At 37.7% G+C, this 25,236-nt stretch overlaps 2 protein-coding genes across 4 annotated transcripts in view; both read left to right on the top strand.

Annotated features, from left to right (window-relative positions):
* The first annotated feature begins 1,474 nt into the window (after positions 1 to 1,474).
* Positions 1,475 to 20,498, top strand: LOC121725915 (nuclear pore complex protein Nup133). Of its 3 annotated transcripts, none has more exons than XM_042113093.1 (22): positions 1,475 to 1,652; positions 1,740 to 1,855; positions 1,960 to 2,153; positions 2,905 to 3,097; positions 3,799 to 3,914; positions 5,515 to 5,719; positions 5,955 to 6,068; positions 6,461 to 6,616; positions 6,921 to 7,062; positions 7,337 to 7,424; positions 7,701 to 7,897; positions 8,680 to 8,837; positions 9,032 to 9,153; positions 9,445 to 9,642; positions 9,924 to 10,057; positions 10,252 to 10,415; positions 10,631 to 10,761; positions 11,003 to 11,245; positions 15,601 to 15,795; positions 16,566 to 16,673; positions 18,370 to 18,484; positions 19,606 to 20,498. In XM_042113093.1, the coding sequence occupies exons 1-22, from the start codon at positions 1,546 to 1,548 to the stop codon at positions 19,749 to 19,751; spliced, it is 3,342 nt and encodes a 1,113-aa protein (XP_041969027.1). In that variant the 5' UTR covers positions 1,475 to 1,545; the 3' UTR covers positions 19,752 to 20,498. The 3 variants fall into 3 exon arrangements, with proteins under 3 accessions (XP_041969027.1, XP_041969026.1, XP_041969025.1); XM_042113092.1 differs by having other exon boundaries at positions 1,737 to 1,855; positions 5,518 to 5,719; XM_042113091.1 differs by having other exon boundaries at positions 1,737 to 1,855.
* A 433-nt stretch (positions 20,499 to 20,931) lies between these two features.
* LOC121726104 overlaps positions 20,932 to 25,236 on the top strand; it is a 53,374-nt gene continuing 49,069 nt past the window's right edge. Inside the window, exon 1 of the mRNA XM_042113337.1 lies at positions 20,932 to 21,080. The gene's annotated coding sequence lies outside the window, so the exon portion shown is untranslated. The remainder of the gene's footprint in view (positions 21,081 to 25,236) is intronic.

Raw genomic sequence — 25,236 nt, 5'->3', positions numbered from 1 at the left:
ATAATTAAAAAAGACAAAATGGTAAGAACCAAAGCTGTCGCAAATTTGATTTTCTACAACTTTAGTCCTTATAATTTTCATTGTAAAATCAGTATTTAGAGAAATAACTGCAAAAAACAAGTCAAAGTATAATTTCGCCTAGATTTCAATAATTAAAATCAAATTTAGCGCAAATAATTGAAGAAACAAAGTTGTAGATGGGTCATTCTGCTAGAGACGGCCCTTGACGAGAATTTTTAAAATGTGGCATTAGTTACATTTTTTGATTAGAATATACGTAAGAAGATGTATATTTACTAACAAAACTTTTATCGGTAAAAAATGGAATTCGAATAATTTAGAGCGTTATTAAACAATATCATCTGAGGGACGCAATGTTTTTTCCCATATTTTTAAAATAAAATAGCGTATATTTCAAATGAATGTTTAGTTGTAGTATAAACTCGGCACGGCGAACCTTGGTCCCTATGACACTGACAGTTAATAACATTGTAATGTCGTCACCATTAAATTAGGATTATATTGGAGCCGTCTAAAAATGCCATTTATAAATTTTACGTAGCTTTATGCCATTACAATGATATTCCGTTGGAACTTTTAACAATTCTTACCATTTACAAGAAATTATCTCAACCTGAAATTACGTTTACGTCCTGCAAAACTTACGTTGTGTGATGAGTGATGATTTAGCCTGCAGAAAGCTTTAAGTGTGTCAAACTGTTGCACCCGCGATAATGGAATCGCCCAGATGATAGATTATTAAATTTCCTTACGTTTTTCTACGCCTATGGTAAATGTACCGGGAGTCCGGGACCCGAGCCACTGGATAAAACTGGATATTTCTGATCATGGATTAGACCCTATAATAATAATAAATAATAATAATAATAATAAACTCAGTCAAAACCGTACCCATAATTATTTCAACCACTGGCATCATACCGAAAACATTACATACGTCCCTCAAAACACTCGACATTCATCCACTCACGTACATTACCTTACAAAAAGCGGTCATTCTCAATACATGCCGCATCGTTCGTAAATTCCTATCAATTAATGATTAAACTGTTCCATCACCTGAAGTTGCTTGGCCACAAGCCCGCAACTTTAGTACACCCCGCAAGGGAGAAAAGAAATATAAGTTTCTATTATTTGTCAAAATAATTATAGGTCACTCTCGCGAAAAAAAAACGTAATTAAAAATAAGAAAACAACCCATTCGCGCCGCAAGTGTAGAGCCCGCATAAGAAAAAAGGGATGACACTACGATGCTGTCACTTTCTTCACTTTCTTGATGGACTATAAAATCGGTAGAAAAATCATTCCGGTGAGAAAATATGAAAAAGGGGGAGAAGAAAAATATTCCATGTTTTTTTTGTGTAATTGAGCTGTCAAGTGTCAACTGTCAACACAAATGTCAATGTTGATGTCAAATGTCAATTGTCATTTCACATTTGTCATTTGTCAACGGTTGCCGCGAATCAAATAAATCAATCGAATAAAAGTATTTCATGTTCAACAAAATAATAATATACCCAAATAATGGAGTTCAGTAACACAGGTGGAATGAGAAGTCCATTTTCTCCACGTGTAAAATCAGTTGCAGGCCGTAGACCAATTGGACTAAATTCTTCCAAAAAGAATCAGAGGTACGGAATAACCTATAACTTACGCGGAGTTGATACTTTATTAAAATATAAATAATGCTACTGTTCTAATTTTTCTTTTTATAGTAGTCTTCTGCAGTCAACAGAACAGCAATCTGGTGATGTTATATATAAGAGTCCGTCAATGACCATAGAAACTTATGGAGCGCCGTTACCTGTTATGGTCACAGAAACTCTCGCCTTTGGTAAGTTTTACTATATAATAATGTATATTTACGAGTATTTAAGGAGTTTAATTTACCAAAGCAATTTGTTGATATTATTGTTGGTTATTTTTTTTTTATTGCAGCTAGTGGTGATGTCAGTGTCCGTATGTCACCCTGCGGTTGGTGTTGGTTAGTAGCTGGAAGGCGCATCTTGGCTTGGCCCAGAGAAACTTCTACACCAGGCGTGCCTACAGCAGCCAGGGAACTTACACTTCCTCAGACAGATTTAGCTCACAAAGCTGATCTTGTTATGCTCTTCTATGAAGATGATGCTCAAGTACTAACACAGCCATATTCTACTTTATCTGTTGGCTAACATTAATTCATTTTAAATTCTTAAAATATTATCATAATGCTTTAGTGTTTAGATTTACATTATATATAAGAGGATATTAACACCTCCATTGTGGGTATCGCATTTTCAATTGTTATGCAGCAGCTGACTGCCACTTGGGGATTGATCATTGATGGGTTAATAAAAGTGGCTTATTTCTATATTTTACTATAGTTCAGTAAATGATTTATCATGTTGTAGAATGGGGATTGTCTATTTTTTTTTAATTTTGTTCATTACAAAAACATTTCAAGGAATAAGGTCAGTGATCGTTTTTCTGTATATAAAGGAAAAAAATACCCATTAGTTACTTATATTTTTGAACAAATATGTTTAACCTTAGTTTGACCTTCAATGGCATTAAATTAGCAATAAATTCGACCAACATTACGTTTCGTACTTTTGGTAAGCTTCTCGTATCAGCTTTTGACGAACCAGCCATTATAAATAAGCTTGAAAGGAAATTTAAAACATACTGCAGAGGTCAATCGGCGGCCGATGATGACGTCAGAGCGAAACTTTAAAAATTTATTGAGAAAAAACTAGCCAATGAATTTCAAAATAATTTAATTTATATTCTTAAAATACCCTATTTTAACGAAAATAAATTTAAAAAGTACATGTGATTTTATTTGGACAATGCCCATTGGCAAGAAAGTAGGCAAAAATATCATACAAACTATTTTACTTTTAGATGCCATCATGTGTTGGTGTGTCACCTGAGGGGGTTGTACGTTACTGGGCCTCTGTAGGTGTCGAGGGAACATACTCAGATTCTGTATGTGAGCTTGCTGGACAGGAGTGCGAGCGACTTGTGCTGGCAAGGCCGTCTATGTTACTACTTGCCACTACAACATGTACACTTGTGCGCATTACCACCAGTCGTGGTAAGTCTCTTAAATCGATTGTTGATCTTTACTAGTCTTTTAGTAATTTAGAGAGAAAAAGTATAATTGCAGATTGTTTGCATTTTACATAAAAGCTCTGAAAACAATATATTCCAAAAAGACATAGGCAACATTTTTCATTTAAAATGTATAGTTTCTGTTGGATACTCAATGCATGCAATGTCATGAAACATAATAATTATTATAATATATTAATATTCTTCCTAATAAAAAAGTTACACTATGAATAAGTTATAAAATGTTTTCTCTTTTAATTTTGTGCCCCTTTTCCAATGTGTTAGTCAAGGATGAAATATTGCTATTTCATTGTGTTAATAATTTATATTACAAAAGATTTTGTATTAAGTAGTTTTATATGCATCCTATAATTAATATACTGTATTGTAAACGACAACCTCTGTGGCTCAGTGGGTGGGCTGTCGGTAGCTCAAGCCGGGGGTCTCGGGTTCGAATCCCGCCGATGGAACAAAAAGTTCCTGGGTCATGGATGTGTATTAAATATGTGTATCATATAATAAAAATCTTAAATATATATTGTATAGTATAAAAAGTATTAAATATATTTCCGTTGTCTGGTACCCGTAACACAAGTCCTTCAGGTACTTACCACGGGGCCAGACTGACGTGGTGTGAAGCGTCCATAGATATTATAAGATATTATATTATTATTGTAATTACAGATGGGCGTGCGGGCGCGCGTTGTCAAGTGTTGAGACCGGCGGGTGGCTGGCTAGGTGGCATCGGTCGTCGAGTATCCCTGCTTTTCTTTGGAAACATGCCTGCACATCCAGATACAGTAAGTTTTCAACAAATTTTATTTGATTAGGTTAATCAAAAAGTGTCAAATCTTGGCCACCAAATTCTAAGTATTGATATTATTGTCCCTAATCTGCTTTCCAATACTAAATGTAATAATTTGTAATTTTCATGTTTGTTTTAATAAGTAATATATTCGGGTTAGGATCGGTGAAGCCTTATCTAAAACTAGGAAAGTACTCAGTGGTGTCCCACAGGGATCCGTTCTTGGACCAATACTCTTCATATTGTACTTAACTGACCTGAAAAGCGTTCTTGTACAGCCTTTCTCCTTGTTCGCTGATGATACAAAATTTTTCGGAAATCCATGTAGCCATTATCACCATATCCAAAACGATCTGAATGCTATATACAAGTGGACCCAAGAATGGCTATTAACCCTTAATGTTGAAAAATGCACAGTGTTACACATTGGAAAGAACAACCCCCGTAGAAATTATTACCTTGGACCTAAACAATTGATGCATGTTGAGTCCCAAAAAGACCTAGGCATAACAATAACTTCGGATTTGAAATGGGAAATGCATATAATGAATATTGTCAAGAAAACAAACTCCATCCTCTATGTCATTCGTAAAGCGTTTAAGTGTCTGACACCTAAAACATTCCTTCAATTGTACAAGGCTTATGTTAGACCACTTTTAGAATATGCGTATACAGGGTGTAACAAAAATAAGTGATAATACTTTAGGGTGTGTACGTGTTCCTTGTAGAGAGTTCACTGTGAAAGTAGCAGCGCTGAAAGACCAAATTTTTTTTTCACTTTTGTATGGGAAAACTCGTGACGCTCGGGCCCTGGCCCATACAAAAGTGAAAAAAATGTTTGGTCTTTCAGCGCTGCTACTTTCACAGTGAACTCTACAAGGAACACGTACACACCCTAAAGTATTATCACTTATTTTTGTTACACCCTGTATAATATGGGATCCTTATTTTAAAAAGACGTCAAGTTACTTGAAAACGTACAGAGAAAAGCTACAAAAATGGTAAACACATTACGCAATAAGTCTTACGAACAGCGACTCGAAATCCTTGGCATTACCACACTCGAACAGCGTCGACAGAGGGGAAGTCTCATCGAGACTTATAAGATACTGCACGAAATTTATGATGTGCCTCGTCTCCGAGAACTTTACACCCTGAATACGAATAAGCACCTAAGAGGACATCCTTTAAAATTATGCCAAAATCACAGCAAGAAGTTACCTAAAAGGCACTTTTTACCTAACCGAGTGGAAGTGGTCTGGAACAGACTTCCTGAAAGTGTTGTAATGGCAACCTCTGTGAACTGCTTTAAAAACAAACTGGACCAATTGGGAGATGAAATCTTCAAACGATTTGACACACACGCATCAGCTTAATGCTGCTAGTGTGGTTACACAAATAATAATAAAATAAAATTATATCAAAAATATATTACTTAATAATATATAACAAACATATAAATAGCAATGTGGCGCAAAAGTTAATATATAATTAATTTGAAAGGCATGGTGGCGCATTTGCTTGCGCCAAAAGGTTTTCGCATTTCTTAATGCTTCATAATCTCCTATAAAAATGACAGCAAAGCTTTTTATTAGCAGAAACTCGTCGGAGTGGTAGTCCTAGAGGGGGTGACAGATCTGCCACCTGTAAGTGCGGAGGAGGCTGAGGAATGTGGAAACGAGGTGGTAGCGTTAGTGGCGAGCGGTCCAGTGCTGCAGCTGTGGCGGGGATCCCACGTACAAGAGCACCAGTTAAGACGACCGCTCACTGAGGCATTGGCCCGCGCGCATTTAGCTCAAGGTAAAGTATTTTGTAGAGCAGGATTTCCAAAGTGTCTTAAATGTTAGCAAAATATAGTGTTCCATTATGTTAAATGGCAAGAAATAGCCGTCGAAAATAACACGTAGTTGCAGTTATAAATTTCATAGTCATTTTTAAAATCACATTGTTTTATTATGGTACAAAATTGATATATTATATGACATAGATTTGATCCTAGTTTATTACGATAGTTTCTAACCTGGGTTTGTCGCAGGTGACCTAAGCAGCCTAGAGTTGACGGCGTTGGACGTTCACGCATATGGACCTAGTGCACTTCTGCTACTTGTGGCTATCGGCTCACGGACTCCGGACACACGTCTGGCACTAGGTGAGCACAGAACATTAGTTTGAAGTGTTGAATGAAGTTACAATGGTCTCGTAAAGTATAATGAATTGAAATGTAAAGTAATTAGCATAATATATTATTGCAATGTTTTCATGTTAGACGGCATTACCAGCACAGTTTTGTTCGACTTTTAACATTGTTTCTGTCAATTTTCTGATATGACATTCTGCAACATGTCTGGTTTTGGTTGGTTTATTTGCTGTATGTGCTTGTAAAGAAAATTTTATTTTTTTAAATTTTGCCATATTTAGTTTTGAACAATCTTAAATAACCTCACTTTGTGTTAACTATGTTTTGTCCACATTGTACTCATTATCATTTCATCTGTATAGAGTATAGTAATGAAGTTCTTAATAATTCTTCTATCTACGCAGCTCACATAAGCATCGAGGGTGCGGACGCTCGTGTGACGTCACTGTGCCCGCTGCGCGCGCCCGTCCCGCGCGAGGACGAACCACCGCGCTGTCTGCCGCTGTCGGCCGCGCCGCTACTCTACTGCTCCTCATACGTTTCACTGTCTACACCGCCATGTAAGTGAAAAAAAAAACTCGATTTATCAATTGATGTTCAATAGACAGCAGTGGTCGTACTTTTGAGAGTCTTACCTAATAAATACTATATTCTGTGCATTTACTCTACACAATGCTAAACGAATTAAACTTCTCGAACCTAGGTCAAAGCCAAAAGAAATGGTAACGCATTTGGCAGATTATTTTTTTCGTATCAAAGTGTCCAAAAACATGATATGTTTTAAATTAAATAAATATATCAATAAATTCGTTAGTGTAGTTCGGTTTTACATAATTTTATATACCAATCCCTATATAATTACAGCGGGCGGTGGGGAGTCGGAAGTGATAGAAGTGAGAGGGGAAGGGGATCGCATACTAGGAGCAGCGCTGGTGGCAGCCGCGCCGCTGCTATTCAGCCGCAAACACGGCGTGTTGCTACTGAGACCGCATCTACGCACGCACAAGTGCGTACTGCACGCAATAAATTTTAATCTCAAAAAATGAAATATATCATTGCATGACCTTGGATATTATTTTTGGACATGATTGTTACATTTTCGTTATTTTGTTCTAAATATCAAGTTACTTTTTTAACCGACTTCCAAAAAGGAGTATTTAAAAAAAAGGAAAGTTATATGTTCGCCTGTGTATATTTTTATGTAAAATGTTTTAAAGAAACTTTTTAGTAACGCATATTAGAACTTTGGAGTGTAGGTTTAATAAGTAAATAAATTTCAGGACCGTCATTGACAGCCCATTGGATTCTCCATGCCCTTCTGATATGTATGAAGGGAACCTGTCGTTATATGAGATTGATCCTCATGAGGTAAGTTAAATTATTTTGAATGTATTTATAAGTTAAATAATATTTTAAAGGAATCATTTTGAAAACAAGAAACTTGAAAATTTAATGTTTTTCATCTACTATTTAAAACCCTGAGTTTAGTATTAGCTCTGAAGGCCAGTATAATTTTCAAGTTGTTTTAACATAAATTATCAATTTATATATTCTGAACAAGTAATCCATTCATATATTATTATTATCAATCTAGCAGTATTTATAAATAATTCAATAACATAAAGTTCCCTTTTTAATTTCCAGGTGAGCGCCCTAGCAACAGATCTGTGCGGACGGTTGAAGACGGCGTTCCTATTTCACGTGCGTCGCGACCCGGCGGTGGGGCGGGCGCTCGCTGAGCTGTTACCGCGTGCGGACACCGACGTGGACGCGGCTATCGACCGCGCCGTACTTAGCGTGGCGGAGGACATGTTGGATGATGTGCCTGCTGGTGACCCGAGGTATGGATAGTCTGGGGTTGAGGCACGTAGTACATTGTAGTGTACTACATGGTTAAAAAAATAATTAAATTTAAGGGCAGGTTATCCCAAATTCACGTTTCTAGAATAAGTAATTTTTAAAGAACTGAAAAATATATACATGTATAGATACATCTTTTAACCAGTGACTTTTTTGGTTAGAAACACAATACAGATAATTTTACTCGATAAAAAATTCAGAAACAACATCGATTTGAAAAACATTTTGAGTTTTAAAGGACTTACAGGGACTCAATCAAAAAAATAATTTTGGCAGTTCGATTACTATTAAAATTTTACAGGGTATTTATTGGATACATGTTTAGTTATAATATTTTTCGATTCAATATCAACGAGAAATACGGCTTGCGCGCACCATGCCTGACGCCACGTCACATCAGTGTAAATAGAAACTTGCGCGGCGGGATACCCTTAAGGACTATGATGTTACGAATATATCATACGAATATTTTTAACTAGTTATTAGTCGAATGGAATATAACACACTTTAACATGGAGTTTGAATCAGGAGGTCTACAATGAAAGCGTTTTGAGACTCAAACGATCGAATTAGAATGCCGGGTCCTCTAACAACGTCATTTCACGTTTGTTAGAGTAGAACGCGGCATTCCGATTCGTTCTGTTGAGTCTCAAAACGGTTTCGTTGTACGGCCCCAGTCTCGAAATGGCGACTGACAAATTATAAGAATTTTTTTTCTGAGATAGTATTTACTTTTAGTTACAGATGATTATAAAAATTTCAGATGGCGTGTACGTGGCAGCGCAGTACGTGTCGCGCTTGGTAGCTCTGCGGCATTGCAGGCGTCCGCGCAGTTACGAGACAAACAGCGCGCTTTCTCGCTCTTCCTTGACTTTTTACGAGCGCATGGCATACTTCGTCGATTCGGCAAAATAACCAGAGGTAGAGTAAAATAACCAGAATTTATTAAAAGCCTATTCTTAATTTTATGTATCATAGTAAATTAGTAACATTATGACTTGAACACTATTATATGTCATCATATTGAATATAATTAGGCACATAAATGTGCCTAATTATATTCAATACAACTACCACTATGAATTTTTTGAGTATCGATTATACTTTGATCACAGATGACGGTAGCACTGAGTGCACGTTGTCAGCGTTATGCGGTCTCGGCGCTCGCTTGGCGGGCATGCGTGCGTTGCAGCGTCGCCACGCTGCGGGCGCGCCGCTACTTGACGCCGCACTACAGGTAATGATTTGTTTATCGGACCTTTTGTAAGTTTCTCAAAATTTAAAATACATGAAATTTTGATAATTCAACCCGTTATTGGTACAATAATTATTTAAATAAATAATTTATCCTACTTAGCTGTAAAATTAATGCATAAACGATGTTTGTGTAAATATTTTTAATACAAAAACCCTCGTGCGCTACTCTGGGTTTAGTTTTTATTATTCATAGATTATTAGTAAAATATAATCTCTGTCATTCTTCATTTTTAAGAACCCCCTGAACAATAATTTATGATTTCAACTACAGGCATCCGCTGCCGACGACGCAGAAGATGATCCCGAGTTGTCCGAGGCTCTGGCGTCCGGGGCATTATCCGCTGCGGACGTTTGCTGGCGTCGCGTGACCCGCCTACCGCAGTTGCTCGCTGCGTTAGCGCGTCTGCCCCCCTCGGCCGATCCCCGCGCAGCTGCGTTAAACGCTCAACAAGCGCTCGATATACTTGCGGTAAGTTTGAATTCAATGGAAATATATGTTGTAGAGTGAGGATATTTATTTGTTTGTGGGCAGAACATCTTTTTTCTTTTATTTTCTAGCAGTTAGTTTCAAAATAATATGTCAAATGTCCAAACCAAATGATATTTTTGTTTTCAAACTGTTTTTTGGTCCTCAACAAATTAATAAGAAACTGAAGTAAGTATAAACGCTTTGAATAAGCTACTCAATGTATCTGTCTATCGAGTGACTTGTCCAACGTGTAAGATAAAAATGCATTTTCTATTTTGCAGAATGTGATGAGCGAAATGCACTCTTGGGCGGGGCAGTGGACGGCGTGGGCGGGGCCAGTGCCGCGCCCCGCCCCGTCGCTAGGAGCGCACGCGTTACTCCCAGCGCTTATACAATTACACACGCGCGCTGTTACGTACGTATATTACAATATTTGTAAATTTAAAACATATTTTTATTTTGTTTTAGCTATAGTATCTGTAAAGTTGTAAAATAATATTTAATAGATGTTCATTTCCATCCTTACCTGTTTTGATTATTTATTGACCCCAATAAGAAAAAGAAAGTAAAGAAAATATACAATGTATTTTATATACTCTTTTATTACAGACAATGTGCTCGTAACTGCCCTGATGCGGCGCTGCGGGCTCAGGTGTTAGAAGGCGCGGCGGCTTTGGCCGATTTAGCTCTTGTGGAGGCGGAGCCACTGCGGATAGGCGCACGGACGGGACGTCTTTATGAGAAGATGCGCAATGATATACTACAACCATATGGTTTGTTGAGAAGATTAATATGACAATTCTAGACTGGAAAAAATACTAAAATGTGGACGTAGAGAAATGTAGAATTTCGCATATTACAGTGTTCTTGCTTGAATGAAAATGTATATCCTACTGCATATCTACATTTAGACGCAATGTCAACTGAATTTTGCATTGAATGGTGATTATTTATACGTATTATAATACTATATTTTATTGTTTCATAGTGGACGAAGGACAAATTGAACGCGCTCTGGTATTGGCCGAAAAGTTTCGACATCTGCAACTGTTAGTCGATGTGTGTGTTGAAAGAGACCTGCCTCGTCTGTATGCCTACATAGACAAATTCCTTGAAGAGGTATGTTTTATTAAAAAAATAAGATTCTTTGTGTGATGTTACAAAAATTTACTAAAATCTATTTTCAATATCTACTAATAAAGACCGTCAAAATTTTGATAGAGGCTTTACGCTACTGGTCTATTTTGCTCGCGCACGATTACATTATTAGCTCTCTTTACTTTTATGAACACTAAAGCAGTGTTTCAGTTTACATAGTATAAAGCGTTTTGAAAGATTTGTTACAAAACTATTTCTCCAGGGAATGGCAGAAATCGCTTTCGACCGGCTACTATCGGCTGGCGGGCCTAAAGCCGCGCTTGCAATACGCGAACTGGGCGAGCGGCAGAGCGCTAGATTGAGCGCGTGGCTATCGGCACGGTCAGATCGCGGACTGCTAGCTCTGCACCAACTGTCCCGTATCCGCGACCGCACGACCGACGCCGCCGCACGCTCGCTAGCGAACGCGGCCGCACACGAGCGTTCGTCGCTGAGGCGTTTACGGGTATGTATTTACGGCATTTTAGAATAATTCAAATAACACGGACCTGGGCGAGCGGCAGAGCGCTAGACTGAGCGCGTGGCTATCGGCGGGGTCAGATTGCGGGCTGCTGGCTCTGCACCACTCTCCAGTATCCGCGAGCGCACGACCGACGCCGCCGCACGCTGGCTAGCGAACGCGGCCGCACACGAGCGGTCGTCGCTGAGGCGTTTACGTGTATGTTGTTACGGCATTTTAGAATATGTCAAGAAATTAATAAGTTACGCAGAGACAGATTATCTTTTGGAGGCGGAGTTTTGCTTGCATCTCGCCCAGCCATAATAATGAACCGATGTCGTCAACTCGAAACTGATCATGGGGAGGATTTGTGGGCCTCTTTCTCCTATCTGGGTTCCTTAATTTACGTCTGCGTTGTTTACCTCAAGCCAACTGCAGCAGATGATGAGTATATGTCATGGTTCTACAAGGTCGAAGAAATAATTTCTAACTTGAAGGGACATTTCATAATTTTGGGAGACCTTAATATGAATAGTGCATCTGTTACCATAAAAAAAATATTATTGTTATTTCTTAAGTTATTGTAATATGTATGATGTAAATGATGTGATGAATATGCGTGGGAGTAAGTTGGATGTTGTTTTGACGCGGAAGGGCGCTGTCGCTAGTTGTGACTATGTACCGGGAATGGAACTGGTCCCGACTGACCTATATCATCCTCCTCTTGACGTTACTGTCTCCATCGTGTCGTGTAAGCCCACTGAGGCTATGGAACCTAGTAACGTCAACAAGCGGCACGATTACAATTTTACCAGAGCTGATTTTGTGCAATTATACCATACTCTGAAAACTGCCCCTTGGTACAATGTTCTAGATAATATTGATACCCATTCTGCTACCGATACATTTTATAACATCTTGTATAACGCTTTCGACACTTCTGTTCCCATGAAAAAAAGACAATCTTCGGGCAACAGGCGGTATCCTGTCTGGTTCACTGCAGATATAGTTAGTGGTCTAAAACAAAAGAAACGACTGCATAATAAATGGAAACGTACTCGTTCTGAGCTAACCTACACTCAATTTAAGAATCTGCGTTCGGAACTGAAAATGAAAGTAAAGGCCGAGTATAGCTCCCATTGCTCTGCCATCGAAAGCAGGTTGTTCAAATATCCAAAGCAATTTTGGCAGCACATTTCCAATTTAAAATCTAAGGGTGGGTTTGAACCAACTGTATCATTTAACGGTTCTTTCTATTCTGGAACTAAAAGTGCAGAAGCATTTAATCCCTGGTGACGTAGAAAAGGCTATTGACAAGCTAAAAGCACACAGCTCGATAGGCACTGATAGTGTACCCCCCTATGTCCTAAAAGCGTGCAAAGACATCTTTACCGTTCCGTTATACCTATTCCCAAAACGAGCGATCGACTGTCTGTAGAAAACCACAGACCTATAGCTGTATTGCCTTCTGTTGCCAAAGTTTTTGAGCTGGCACTTCATAATATATTAATGAAACAGATCCGTGGAATTCTTTCTGACAACCAGCATGGTTTCCGCCCTGGTCGCTCTGTCAGTACGAATCTTCTAGCTCACGTCGACATAATTTCTAAGGCTCTTGACGCAGGCTATCAAGTGGACGTTCTATACTTTGATTTCTGCAAAGCCTTTGATAGAGTCGATAATGATGTCCTCCTCAAAAAGTTGAGCGCTCTTGGGTTCTCTCCTGGTCTTATTCGTTTTTTCGCAGATTATCTTCGTGGTCGGAAGCAATTTGTGAGGTATGGATGTTTTTAGAGTGCCCCTTATCATACACGCTCTGGTGTTAGCCAAGGGTCAGTGTTGGGCCCTCTCTTATTTCTTTTATTTATTAACGATCTTACAACCATTCTTAAGTTTGCTAAGTGTTTACTGTATGCCGACGACCTCAAGATTATTATGATCATAAAATCTCTTTATGACTGTCTTCTTCTACAAAAGGACTTGGATGCTGTACAACACTGGAGTATTTCCAACAACCTTTTGTTTAATATGAATAAGTGTAGCGTAATGACTTATGGGCGGAAGCTACACCCGATCATCCTTAATTATTCTATGGATGGTCATATTATTTCCCGTGTCCATAGCATCAAGGACTTAGGGGTGTACTTTGACAAAACTCTTACGTTTAGGGACCACATATATGCGACGGCTCAAGACAGTTTCAAACGTCTAGGTTTTGTACTCCGCAACGTTAAGGACTTTAAAAATCCCGCCGTTATAAAATTGCTATACAACGCACTAGTACGCAGCAAGCTAGAAACAGATGCGTGTGTCTGGGCTCCCTACACAGCTACATCAATTCTGATGCTGGAAAAAATCCAAAAGGCGTTTCTCAGATTTTTATTTAAGAAAGTGTACGGATACTACCCTTACATGTACCCAACTGGCTATCTCTTGGGTACCTTAGGTTACCAATCTCTAGAGGTCCGACGAGGCGTTGACCTAATATTGGTTGCCTTAAAAATCCTTCGCAATATAATCGATTGCCCTGAACTCCATGCCTTAATGTGCCGCTTGTGTGCCTGACAACTATTTAAAGCACCGTCCTAGCCGTCGGCCAAAATTATTCGCACTGCCGACATGTCGACTGTCGCGAGAGCTGAGTCCCCGCTGTACCGAGCACTAAACTTGCTCAACGCCCTTCTGTCGGCCAATCCTGAATGTGATGTGTTTGTTGATAAGTGGTTGGATGTGAAGAGAGCATGTGTAAGATTTTGTGAATGTAAGTACGAAAGGGTTTCTTCTATTACTATTTAATTTAATTTGTGTATGTATTGTAACAATGTCATAATTAATTTTAAGTTTTAATTTTAAGTCAAGATTGTAGTTAATTATTGTAATTGGGGTGACCCGTTGTAATTATTTGTCGACGTCGTCAGCCTACTGAAGGACATCAGGTTCCTGAAGGAGGAGCTGACCGGAGTTCGGGGTAGATTGCAGGCGTCAGAAGCTATCATTAGTGATCTACGTAATGAATTATCACAACTAAAAAGTAATAATTCATTATGTAGGTCACCAGCTGACGCCGCATTCGTCACTCATCGCCGAGGCGCACAAGCGATCACGTTTAGCCCGTCAGCATTATCGGACGGGTCAACGAACGCCGCCGCTGCCGTCCCCGCCCGCGCTCCCCTCCCGGTTGCGCCGACGCCGAGTCCACAGGCGACTCAGCAAAACTACGCGACTGTTGCTGGTCGCCCCGCGCCTTCCCCGCGGGCGCATAAAAATGGGGAAAATGAGAGCCGTAAGGCTTCGGAGAGTCGCAAGACTACGGAGAGCCGCAAGGCTACGAAGAGCCGCAAGGCTAAGTCTTCTCGACCTGGCAAGGACGAGAGCAGGAGGTGCGATGAGGAGGGCTTCATACTGGTGGAGAGAAGGAAGAAGAAGCCCGCCGCCCGCAACCATCGAGGCACCGCGCCATATGTACCTGAGCTGCGTCTGCGGAGCGAGGTCCCCGCGACGCCCCTGTACATATCCCGCCTGCACTGGTCCATGGAGGTCGAAGATGTCGTGGACTACATCAGTAAGAAGACATCCCTCCACTTGAGGGTCGAGCGTCTGCAGTCTCGCCACAAGGTCAACTTCAGTTCCTTTGTGGTGAGAGTACCGACGCATCTTCTCCCGACCTTTGAAGCGGAGGAATTCTGGCCGACTGATGTGGTTTACCGAAGGTTCCGGGGGAGACTCCGGAATGAAGCGCGCGTCACGTCGCCGTTAATTCGTGATAATGTGTAGTTGTTAAGTTTATATAATTTTTATGTATGTTAGTCATTAAGGTATATATTGTATGGGCCTACGTAGCCTGATTTAAATAAATAAATAAATAAATAAAAAAATAAATAAATTAACTTTAATAAATAAATAAATAAGTGAGTAGTAGGTGTTTGTGTGCTTGGGTGCTACAATAGTATATCACGATGACTAACCAGGTTTCCACAACACAAATTATCAAAAAACGTTTATTAGATTGTTAGCTGCATAGAGCTATTGTTGTAACAAAAATAGATTTTAAATTAAAACTAGATAAAAGCCGAGCTTTGTGATTGCTTGCGAGTCGCGTTGTCACACCTTGACTGACTGATGATAACACATCTACATATAAATAAAATTTACTATGTTAAAGCAAAAATCAATAGGCGTGATAGTTTTTCCGTAAAGTGTACCACAAAATGTTCAGGTGGGATATACTAGGTAGACTGTCTAGGGCTCACAAGTCACATCGCTCGCCCTGTATTATGTATAATGTATATATTATTGTGGTTTCCTATTTCGTTAACAATACTAAAACTGGATGAAACACTAATAAGTGATGACAATTACAGACATTGGCATCTCTCTCCAAACTGTGTACCCTCGCCGGCGACGACGATCCGACGAGCGCGGAGACGCGGCGCCAGGTGGAGGAGAGACTTACGCTGGCGGAGCTGCACGACGCCATGCCGCGTGAACTGCGCGCACACCACGGCATCAGCGACACTGAGGACTGCCGTGTGCTCGATCCAGAGGAGCTGGTTCAGGTATGCAGGCGTACCTGAACCAGTTAGATATATCAAATAATAATAATTGAATAATGGATAGATCTGTCTAATGACGATAATTACTATATGATTAATGAAATCATATTATTGCGATTTAGTTTATAAAATGTTCATTTCAAGTTTTTACAATAACATATTTTATAAGTGATAATTCCGTAGATTACTAGAGAATTTTACTTTCTGAAAGTATTTCTAAGAGAAGAAATGTCTTATATACCTTATACTACTACTACCTTAATATTATGAGCCTTGACCTTACCGCAAAAGTGCTATTTCAAATTTAAATAACAATTCAAGTAGACAAGAAAAAAAAGCAACATCTGGTACATACACGTCTTTCACAAAAAAAGACGGGTTGCTCTCCGGGAGCGCCGGCAGAAGTGAAAACTTGATTATTAACTTTATGCATTATTTTTTTTAACCCATTTTTTATGAAAATCGATTAAAAAAAAACAATTTTTCAATTAATCGAAACCCTTACAATCGATTAAATTTTTAACCCATTTTTTATTAAAATCGATTTTTAAAAAATCGTTTTTTTTAATTAATCTAAACCCTTACAATCGATTAAAAAATATCGACAATAAAAAAAAAAAACAATCGATTGTTCTATTAATCGATTTCGATGTTACAACACTACTCTCCAACCGTCTTACGGTTTGTCGATCAGCACGAGAGTCTGACGCGAGTTTCACAGTTTTCACCCATCCCACAAAAGTGCTCAAATATATATTATGATATTCACTCAGATGTATATCGACGCGCCAATGCCGCTCAACGAGTTGGACTACAAGCAGGCGCTGGACCTCACAGAACTGGTACCCGATATGGAACGCAGGGATGAGCTACGCCTTCGTGTAAGTACACAGCTTTTTACCCCTGTACCAAAAACAAGTTACACAACGAATACACTATGCAGAGGTTTGTCTGTCTTTTCAGACTTTTCCAATATTACTTATAGACAAAACATTTGTAACATTTTTAACCGACTTCAAAAAAATAGTTATATTTCTAGAATTGCCCAGTTTTCATATATGTTAATATATATCAGTGTCTGAACAATTGTGCCAAATTTCAGAAGTGTATGTATTATGTATGTATGTTTTTATGTTTGTGTTCGCATATCTATGGAACTACCAGTCTGATTTCAGTTATTCTTTTTTTTTGGTGTATTAGGTACCTAATGTTCAACTTAGGGAATCACAGTGTTTCCATATAAACGGCGCTACATAACACTTCTCCTTATTTTCCTGTTCTGAGGGTTTCCATATAAACGGCGCTACATAACACTTCTCCTTATTTTCCTGTTCTGAGGGTTTCCATATAAACGGCGCTACATAACACTTCTCCTTATTTTCCTGTTCTAAGGGTTTCCATATAAACGGCGCTACATAACACTTCTCCTTATTTTCCTGTTCTAAGGGTTACCATATAAACGGCGCTACATAACACTTCTCCTTATTTTCCTGTTCTAAGGGTTTCCATATAAACGGCGCTACATAACACTTCTCCTTATTTTCCTGTTCTCAGGGTTTCCATATAAACGGCGCTACATAACACTTCTCCTTTTTTTCCTGTTCTGAGGGTTTCCATGTAAACGGCGCTACATAACACTTCTCCTTATTTTCCTGTTCTCAGGGTTTCCATATAAACGGCGCTACATAACACTTCTCCTTTTTTTCCTGTTCTGAGGGTTTCCATGTAAACGGCGCTACATAACACTTCTCCTTATTTTTCTGTTCTGAGGGTTTCCATATAAACAACGCTACATAAAACTTCTCCTTATTTTCCTATTCTGAGGGTTTCCATATAAACGGCGCTACATAACACTTCTCCTTTTTTTCCTGTTCTGAGGGTTTCCATGTAAACGGCGCTACATAACACTTCTCCTTATTTTTCTGTTCTGAGGGTTTCCATATAAACAACGCTACATAAAACTTCTCCTTATTTTCCTATTCTGAGGGTTTCCATATAAACGGCGCTACATAACACTTCTCCTTATTTTCCTGTTCTGAGTAGGGAATAGTGCAAGTTTCATCAAAATCGGTTTTGTAGTTTTGGAGATAGGTAGTTTTAATTCTCAATTACGTACAATTTTGAAGTCGGTTTTATCTTTTTAAAAAACAATTATTATTAGTAGGAAGGGAATTATTACTACATACCCAGAGAATTATTACTACATTATAAAAATCATAAATTAAATCAACCGTGAATTGAAATCAAATGTAACACTGAATCAAGTTTTACAGCTGATGTTTTACAGATGACTGCATTTTATTGCTCTTTAGGGAGATCGCAGACGCGGCGCGGCCTTGCAGACTGTATGTGCGCCGCAGACTCGATCACACAAAAAGTGTGCCGTCTGCGATCTCCCTTATATATAGCCTAGCAATCTTTAAGTTAAATATGTATAAACTATTTCAAATACTGTTTCTATGGACCCCAAAGTAACGTAATGATTTTGGTGATTTTCAAACTTGATGACTAAGCATATATGTATTTTGTACTTAACAGTTTTATTTTTACTTACCATAATATTCCATGTTGTATCAGGTGTGGTGCGCGTGTATACGTCAGGACGACTGGAGCAGCCCGCAGATGGACGCGCCGGACCGCGAACTCTCGCAGAAGATATTCTTCCGATTGGTCGATCTCGTACACATCATGGGTAAGTAATCTCCCTCGGCATGAAGTAGAACCAAAACTAGCAACTAGTATAAGTTTACGCCTTTAGTAAAATCTGGCTTTAAAAGACGCATGCAACTCCGTTCGCTAAAATTAATTTATCGCGTGGGAACCGTACATTTTTCCGGGATAAAAAGTATTCTATGTCCTTTCCCGGGACTCAAAGTAACTCATACCAAATTTCAGCAAAATTGGTTCAGAGGTTTGGCCATGAAGAGGTAACAGACAGACACTTACGCATCTATACTAACTAGAGATCGCCCAATGGTCGAAATTCGACCTTATTTGCAACGACATTAGGACTACTACCTATATTTTGTAAAAAATATTGACTTCATCATAGTTTTTTTCAATTCTTGTCTCTGGGACTCAGCTGATCTCAGGCTGGCCGTTTAAACATTGTCTAATAGTATCTAAAATTAAATAAAAAAAAACAATAACAGACTTCAACCATAAATAAAAGAGTATAATTCGTATGTATAGGCTTGTCACTCAAAAATCGGTCATTTTTCCTAGTAGTAGTGTCGTAATGTGTGTAACGTTTTATTTGTTAAAAATATATATGATAAAAGCATAATTTTAAAATAATATTAGGTCGATGCACTCCTTCACCATATAAACTATAACTGTGCGAAATTTCATGCACCTGCGTTTCCCCATTTTTCGTAAAAAGGGTTACAAAGTTTTTCTCTCACGTATTAATATATAGATATTATAAAGTGGAAGAGTTTGTTTGTTTGAACGCGCTAATCTCAGGAACTACTGGTCCGATTTGAAAAATCTTTCAGTGTTAGATAGCTCATTTATCGAGGAAGGCTATAGGCTATATTATTTTATCATGCTAAGACTAATAGGAGCGAAGAAATAGTGAAAATGTGGAAAAAACGGGGGAATTTATTTGAAAGAGCTTATCTCACGAACTACTGGAGCAATTTTTATGTTATTTGGCACAGATAAGAAGTAGACCACGTGAAGGATCATAGGCTATTTGTTGTGGACTAATTTGTCTGTGAAATATCTAATTTACGCGGGCGAAGCCGTGCGGAACGTCTAGTTTACAATATTAGTATGGATTATTATATATTTACGCTGTTCCCTCATCAGGTGGGGACTTGGAATTGCTGCTGCCGCCTGTAGAAGACATCCTCACGGCTCCAGAACTAGCCGAGCTGGTGTCAGACCCGCGGTTCCATTACCTGCTGAAATACGGCTACGAGTGCGTCGACACTGATCGTGATATGCAGGAGTAGATTTAAGATTTACTAATTAATTATTATTTGCTACGTGAAACGCTATTTAAAATCGGTTGCACTCGATTGCCTTTGTCAATTGTGCCAAGTGATAATCGAAAACGCAATTCTGTCTCTGTCACGGAAGGATTATATTCTGTAAACTCTAAAGCTATTTACTTCATAAAACATCAATGCTAAGGGCCTGTTTCACCACTTTCTGATAAGTGACGAATAGGCTATCCACCACTTAACTTGACAGATCAAGTATGGAGAATCTGTCAGAAAAGTTGTGTAACTTTGTTTCCCCATTTCTCGGCGGTTTTACCAATTTCGGATTCCAGAACTACCGTTATATAATACCAACTTTAAAGTTTTGGCGCTGGCGCCAGCCAAACAAGCTTGCGATGTAACTTTTTATTTTTATTTTAATAATAGTAATTGAGCAATTTCAAAATAAATTAAACGGTTTAAATTCACAGTGCGGACAGGCCTTTATTAAAGTGTATAATATTATAATTGCAGCGTATTAAAGCTATTTAAAGTCCGCTGTTTTTGTCTGTTCATGTGAATTTCCAATTTTCCAGTAACGACAAGCGACATTATAATATAAGTTTATATTTGCTGTGAAAATATTTTTGTAAGTAAAGGAGTAAACCTTAAGAACATTTCACAAATGTTGTAAAAATAAACATAACTCACCATTTGACCTAAAACCGGACTGATGTTAGTATTAAGCGTTAATTATAAAATTGAATTCCTGTTAAAAATGTGTAATAAACTCTTTTTATTGTATTATATATTGTTTTATTTATCACCACTTATAAATTATGACATCTAACATCTTACATAATTCATAAGATATTTTAGTGTTGACTAGTAGTAAATCATGAATAAATCACATTTTTATGGACAAACATTGATATAACAATTTATTTATGGAACAACTCAGCTTTATTGTTTTAACACAATTAAAATACCCCCGTTTTTTAATATTTATATAAATCCTTTGCAAGTTGCGCTTACGAAAAACATAATATTCTGTGACTTTACCCATCATCATTACAATTTACAATCCATGAAGTTTAATCCGAATTTTGTTGCAGTCCTTTTGCAAACAAGTGCATCTTGAAGAAGTGATTGGAGGGCGGGCAGTTGGGCGTTCCGTGCGCGACAGCTGTCTTGTTTTGTAGCGAGCGCGCCGAGCGGGCCAGTCGACAGTACTCAGTCGGCCGGCGCATGTGAGCCACGCGTTTACGCTACGTTTACTAAACCTCGCTCGGACTGTGATTGAAAATCGGTGGTTTGTGTGAAAACACTGGATTGTCGCCGATACCGGCGGGTTTTCAGGTAAGTTTGCTAGCAATTTGTTGAGATTCAAGTTTGATTTGATATCTAAAAGTAAATTTATTAAAATTTTGTTTTAGTAATAATTTATTTGTATTGTAATTTGTAGTTATTGTTGTAAGTTACTTAATTTATGCAAATTTGAACAATCATATATTTTGTCCTTGGGATGACTCCTTAGTCCTATCACTCCTATCTATATCTACCCCAATATGAAGGGAGCTGCGGTCAGCCTGTTGATCTAACCGAAAGAAGTGTCATTTTTTATTACTAAAAACTTGAAGGGTTAACATAAATCTAGCAATTATCTATGTATACCTACTCTTGGCTACGTTCATAAAAGTAGGCATGTATTTTAAATATAGATATTTTATTACTTACTATAATTTAGAACAGGTGTATAAAAAGCGTGACGTTAACATTCAAGGATGATATAACGACTATTTAAAAATGCAAAATTAATTTCATACATATAGTCTGTTAAAGTAATTTTAATTAAGTACCGTACTTTGAACTTTATATATGTAAGTATCTAACTTATTAAAATATTATGTTTTATACCTAACTGAAACAATATGCAAATCCAACGAAAATTTCTTGCAGAAAACATTGCGTACCTAGAGTTTACGCAAATATATACTTAGGTAGAGTTGATATTAACCTACTCCACCCATCTAAAGTTAACAAATAATATTTCAACTACAGGATGATAGTAAAGTTTAAGTCTAAGTACTCATAACAATAGACACAAAATGTGTAATTTTTTCCGATAAATTACACGCTAAAAATGGGTTTTACCTACACGACTCTACCAGCTCTGCTCTACACAATTTTATTTATTATCAAATCAAAAGAAAGTTTGGCAAAACCTAGATTATTTAAATATAGGTACTTTCCGTAACATTTTTGTTGATTATACTTCTATGGTTTTATATTTTAACTTCTCCAAGTATCGTATAACTTAAAATAAATGAGTCTCCATAGAAAGAATTTCATCATAAAGATACGGCCTGAATTCACTTTGATTAGTGATAAGACGTGCAGGTGATTATTGCAGGTGATTAATAATCAGGTCTCAGAAGAAAGAGTGTGGACAGCGACTGATTAGTTCCTTATTTTCTCCTAATCACTAATCATCTGCACAAATAACCTGCACTCGCACTAATCAAAGTGAATACAGGCCCTGTGTCAGTTTAACAAAGGAGATCAGTCAGTTAGTCCCTAAAATCGTTTTCGGCATATCCACGACTTTTTAAAGCATAATTGTCATGAGAGGGTGGATGATTAATATTATTAATGAATGCATGAAAATAGTACTTAATACTTCAACTCCCAAGCGGTCACATTCGACCGCGATAACAATAGATTAATTCCACGAATCCTGCACGATCGAGGGATGGTAATTTCAATAAAAACTTCCGCATATTCAGCGTTTGTCGAGAAAATGCAGTTTCATGGACAGTTTGAGACTTATTGTTGTTTTTTAGGGTTCCGTACCCAAAGGGTAAAAACGGGACCCTATTTAACTGAGACTTCGATGTCTGTCCGTCTGTCCGTCTGTCTCCAGGCTGCAACTTAAGAACCGCTATAGCTAGACTCCTGAAATTTTCACAGATTGTGTATTTCTGTTGCCGCTATAACAACAAATACTAAAAAGTAAAAACGCAATAAAATTAATATTTACGGGGGGCTCCCATACAACAAACGTGTTTTTTTTTAGGTTTTTTCGCCCGTAATCAATAATGGTAACAGTCCTTTTTATATTTGTCCTTTAATAATTACTTAATAAAATAATAATAATTAGGTAACTTTATCCCATACAAGAAACACAATTTTTTGCCTACTTTCGCTCTATACCGGTACAGAACCATTCGTGCGCGAGTCCAACTCGCACTTGGCCGATTTTTTCTTTACCTAATTTAAATAATAATGCGAACTACGAGTCATATGTTATTTACCCGACATAGAAACAATGGGATGAGTCGGTTTGCTAATTACCAGTGTAAAATTAATAAAAATTATAATGGTAATCGACAAAATTTCAGCTAAAAAGTTAAAGTTTAAAAACTCTGCCTTTGTACAAGGACACCCGAAAATACTGAACAAATTAATGAACACAAGGTAACAAACAAAACTAAGTGATAATAGAGGTACTTTATGTTACCTATGTATGTGTCCCTTACATAGAGATCATTGTGAAAGTAGCAGCGCTGAAAGAGCATTTTTTTGTGATTAATATCGATTTTTTCCATACAAAGGTGCAAAAAGTTACTCTTTCAGCGCTGCTACTTTCACAGTGAACTCTATATAGACCCATACACACCCTAAAGTATTATCACTTAGTTTTGTTACACCCTGTATAATATATAATGTGTACATGCAATTGATAACACGGCACTACTTATTATAAAGTATGAAATAAAATAATTAAAAATAATCAAATAAAATATGTAAGGTAGCCTCCCTACCATATTAGTCTTGATCGCCGTTGATATAGGTCTGCCAGAATCTGATGGCAAATTTTGAGGGCAGATTTTCAAAAATATCCTTCATCATTGGATAAATTTTTATATTTGCATGTTTAACACTCACAATCAGCCGCTATAAGGAAAAAAAGAATCAAAAGGTTTTATTCCAATTACCCCGGTATTGCTAGAGTCAATTTATTTTGTCACTTTTTGCCATCAGATTCTGGTAAACCTATAATAGGGATGATGACAAGGTCAAAGATAAGCGAATTTTGTTAATAAAATAAAGAAATCACGGTAAAAAATATGTGTTCCCAAAATTTCAGCTTGATAGCATTTGTATTTTTTTTGTTATGCGCCTTCAAAGTTGGATATCCAAGTCGATTTTTTTTTCAATTAAATTTCTTAATATTTGTATACAATTCGATAACTTATGCAATTAAAAGCAACTTTTGTTATGAAACCACTTTCATAAACGCAATATTTAATATACCTATCGAACAAAGTTGTCTCCCGATGCGTACAAACTACGAAAGACTGACGTCATACTTTCGTAGCACTTTGTATGGAGCGTTTCGGGCAGGTCTTTTTTATGAGATATTTGAATTGTCATATCTTGGTGAATTTTTAAGCTATCAGAGTCATTCTTTCAACGATGTTTCTATTTTTTAAGTGTCTTTCAATTACCGATAAGAAAAAATAATAGTCATCATGCCTATTGTGCTTCTTGCAGACAACTGCATGGTTATAGTTGCAATCATGGTGGCCCAACGAAACAGATCATATAATATCATAGAAACAAAAAATATAAAACAATACTAATGAAACTAAAGGCGCTCTACATAGCAGAATTTCATCGCTGCAACCCTGATATTCTCGACCTGAATCTGCCAACTTCTGGAAGTTATGTGGAGAAGTTCAAATGTAATTTAGCTATTGCTCCAGTTTCACTGCGGAAATATAAGGGTTGTTAAGGGCTTATATTTCGCTTTTAATTCAAAATACGCAGCTTTCTAGGAAATAAGACCGAACTGGATCAGTTTTCTTCCCTAAAAGTGCTTTCTACGGCATTAACCCATCAATCCCGAAGCGGCAGCCGGCTGCCGCATAACAATTGAAAATCTATTGTTTCTGCGATACCCACGATGAAGGTGTTAAGAAAAATGATGGCTCTACTTCCATTTCATGAAGATTTTGACCTAAACTCATTCATAACGTGGTAGAGCCATGCTTTAGCACGAATGGGCCGGCTCGACCGAAGAAATACCACGGGCTCACAGAAAACCGGAGTGAAACAGCGCTTGCGCTGTGTTTCGCCGATTGAGTGAGTTTACCGGAGGCCCAATAGGCTACTTGACCTAATTTTTTTCTTCATGCTAATCGCTTCTTAATCATTCATTTTCACAAAAAAAACTAATATTGATTGAAAAATATGCCTTATAAATGGCGCCGAAAACACTGTCCGCCATAGTGTGACGTCATACGTTTTGTATTTTAGACTCTCTTTATTGAACATTTTTTGTGAGCTAAATGTACGAGTCTAAAAGTGCCCAAAAATTATAAAAGAATTAAATAAGAAATTAGAAATAATTTGTAATGTTGAAAACTTTTGGAGAAAGGTTTTGGCCATTTCATTTCCCGTCTACAATAAATGGAGATAATATATAAAACTAATTTTTTATTTGAATTAT

The sequence above is a fragment of the Aricia agestis genome, chromosome 4, assembly GCF_905147365.1.
Source record: "Aricia agestis chromosome 4, ilAriAges1.1, whole genome shotgun sequence".
In the NCBI taxonomy this organism is placed as follows: domain Eukaryota; kingdom Metazoa; phylum Arthropoda; class Insecta; order Lepidoptera; family Lycaenidae; genus Aricia; species Aricia agestis.
The sequence above is the reverse complement of the archived record's forward strand: the minus strand, read 5'-3'. Positions and strand labels throughout refer to the sequence as shown.

What these genes read in the sequence shown, in the direction of transcription:
- LOC121725915 (XM_042113091.1), top strand. Translation starts at nt 1,546, where the DNA reads ATGGAGTTCAGTAACACAGGTGGAATGAGAAGTCCATTTTCTCCACGT. An exon ending in TGATATACTACAACCATATG is followed by an intron (nt 10,416 to 10,630) that starts GTTTGTTGAGAA and finishes ATTGTTTCATAG; the next exon opens with TGGACGAAGGACAAATTGAA. An exon ending in CGATCTCGTACACATCATGG is followed by an intron (nt 18,485 to 19,605) that starts GTAAGTAATCTC and finishes TTCCCTCATCAG; the next exon opens with GTGGGGACTTGGAATTGCTG.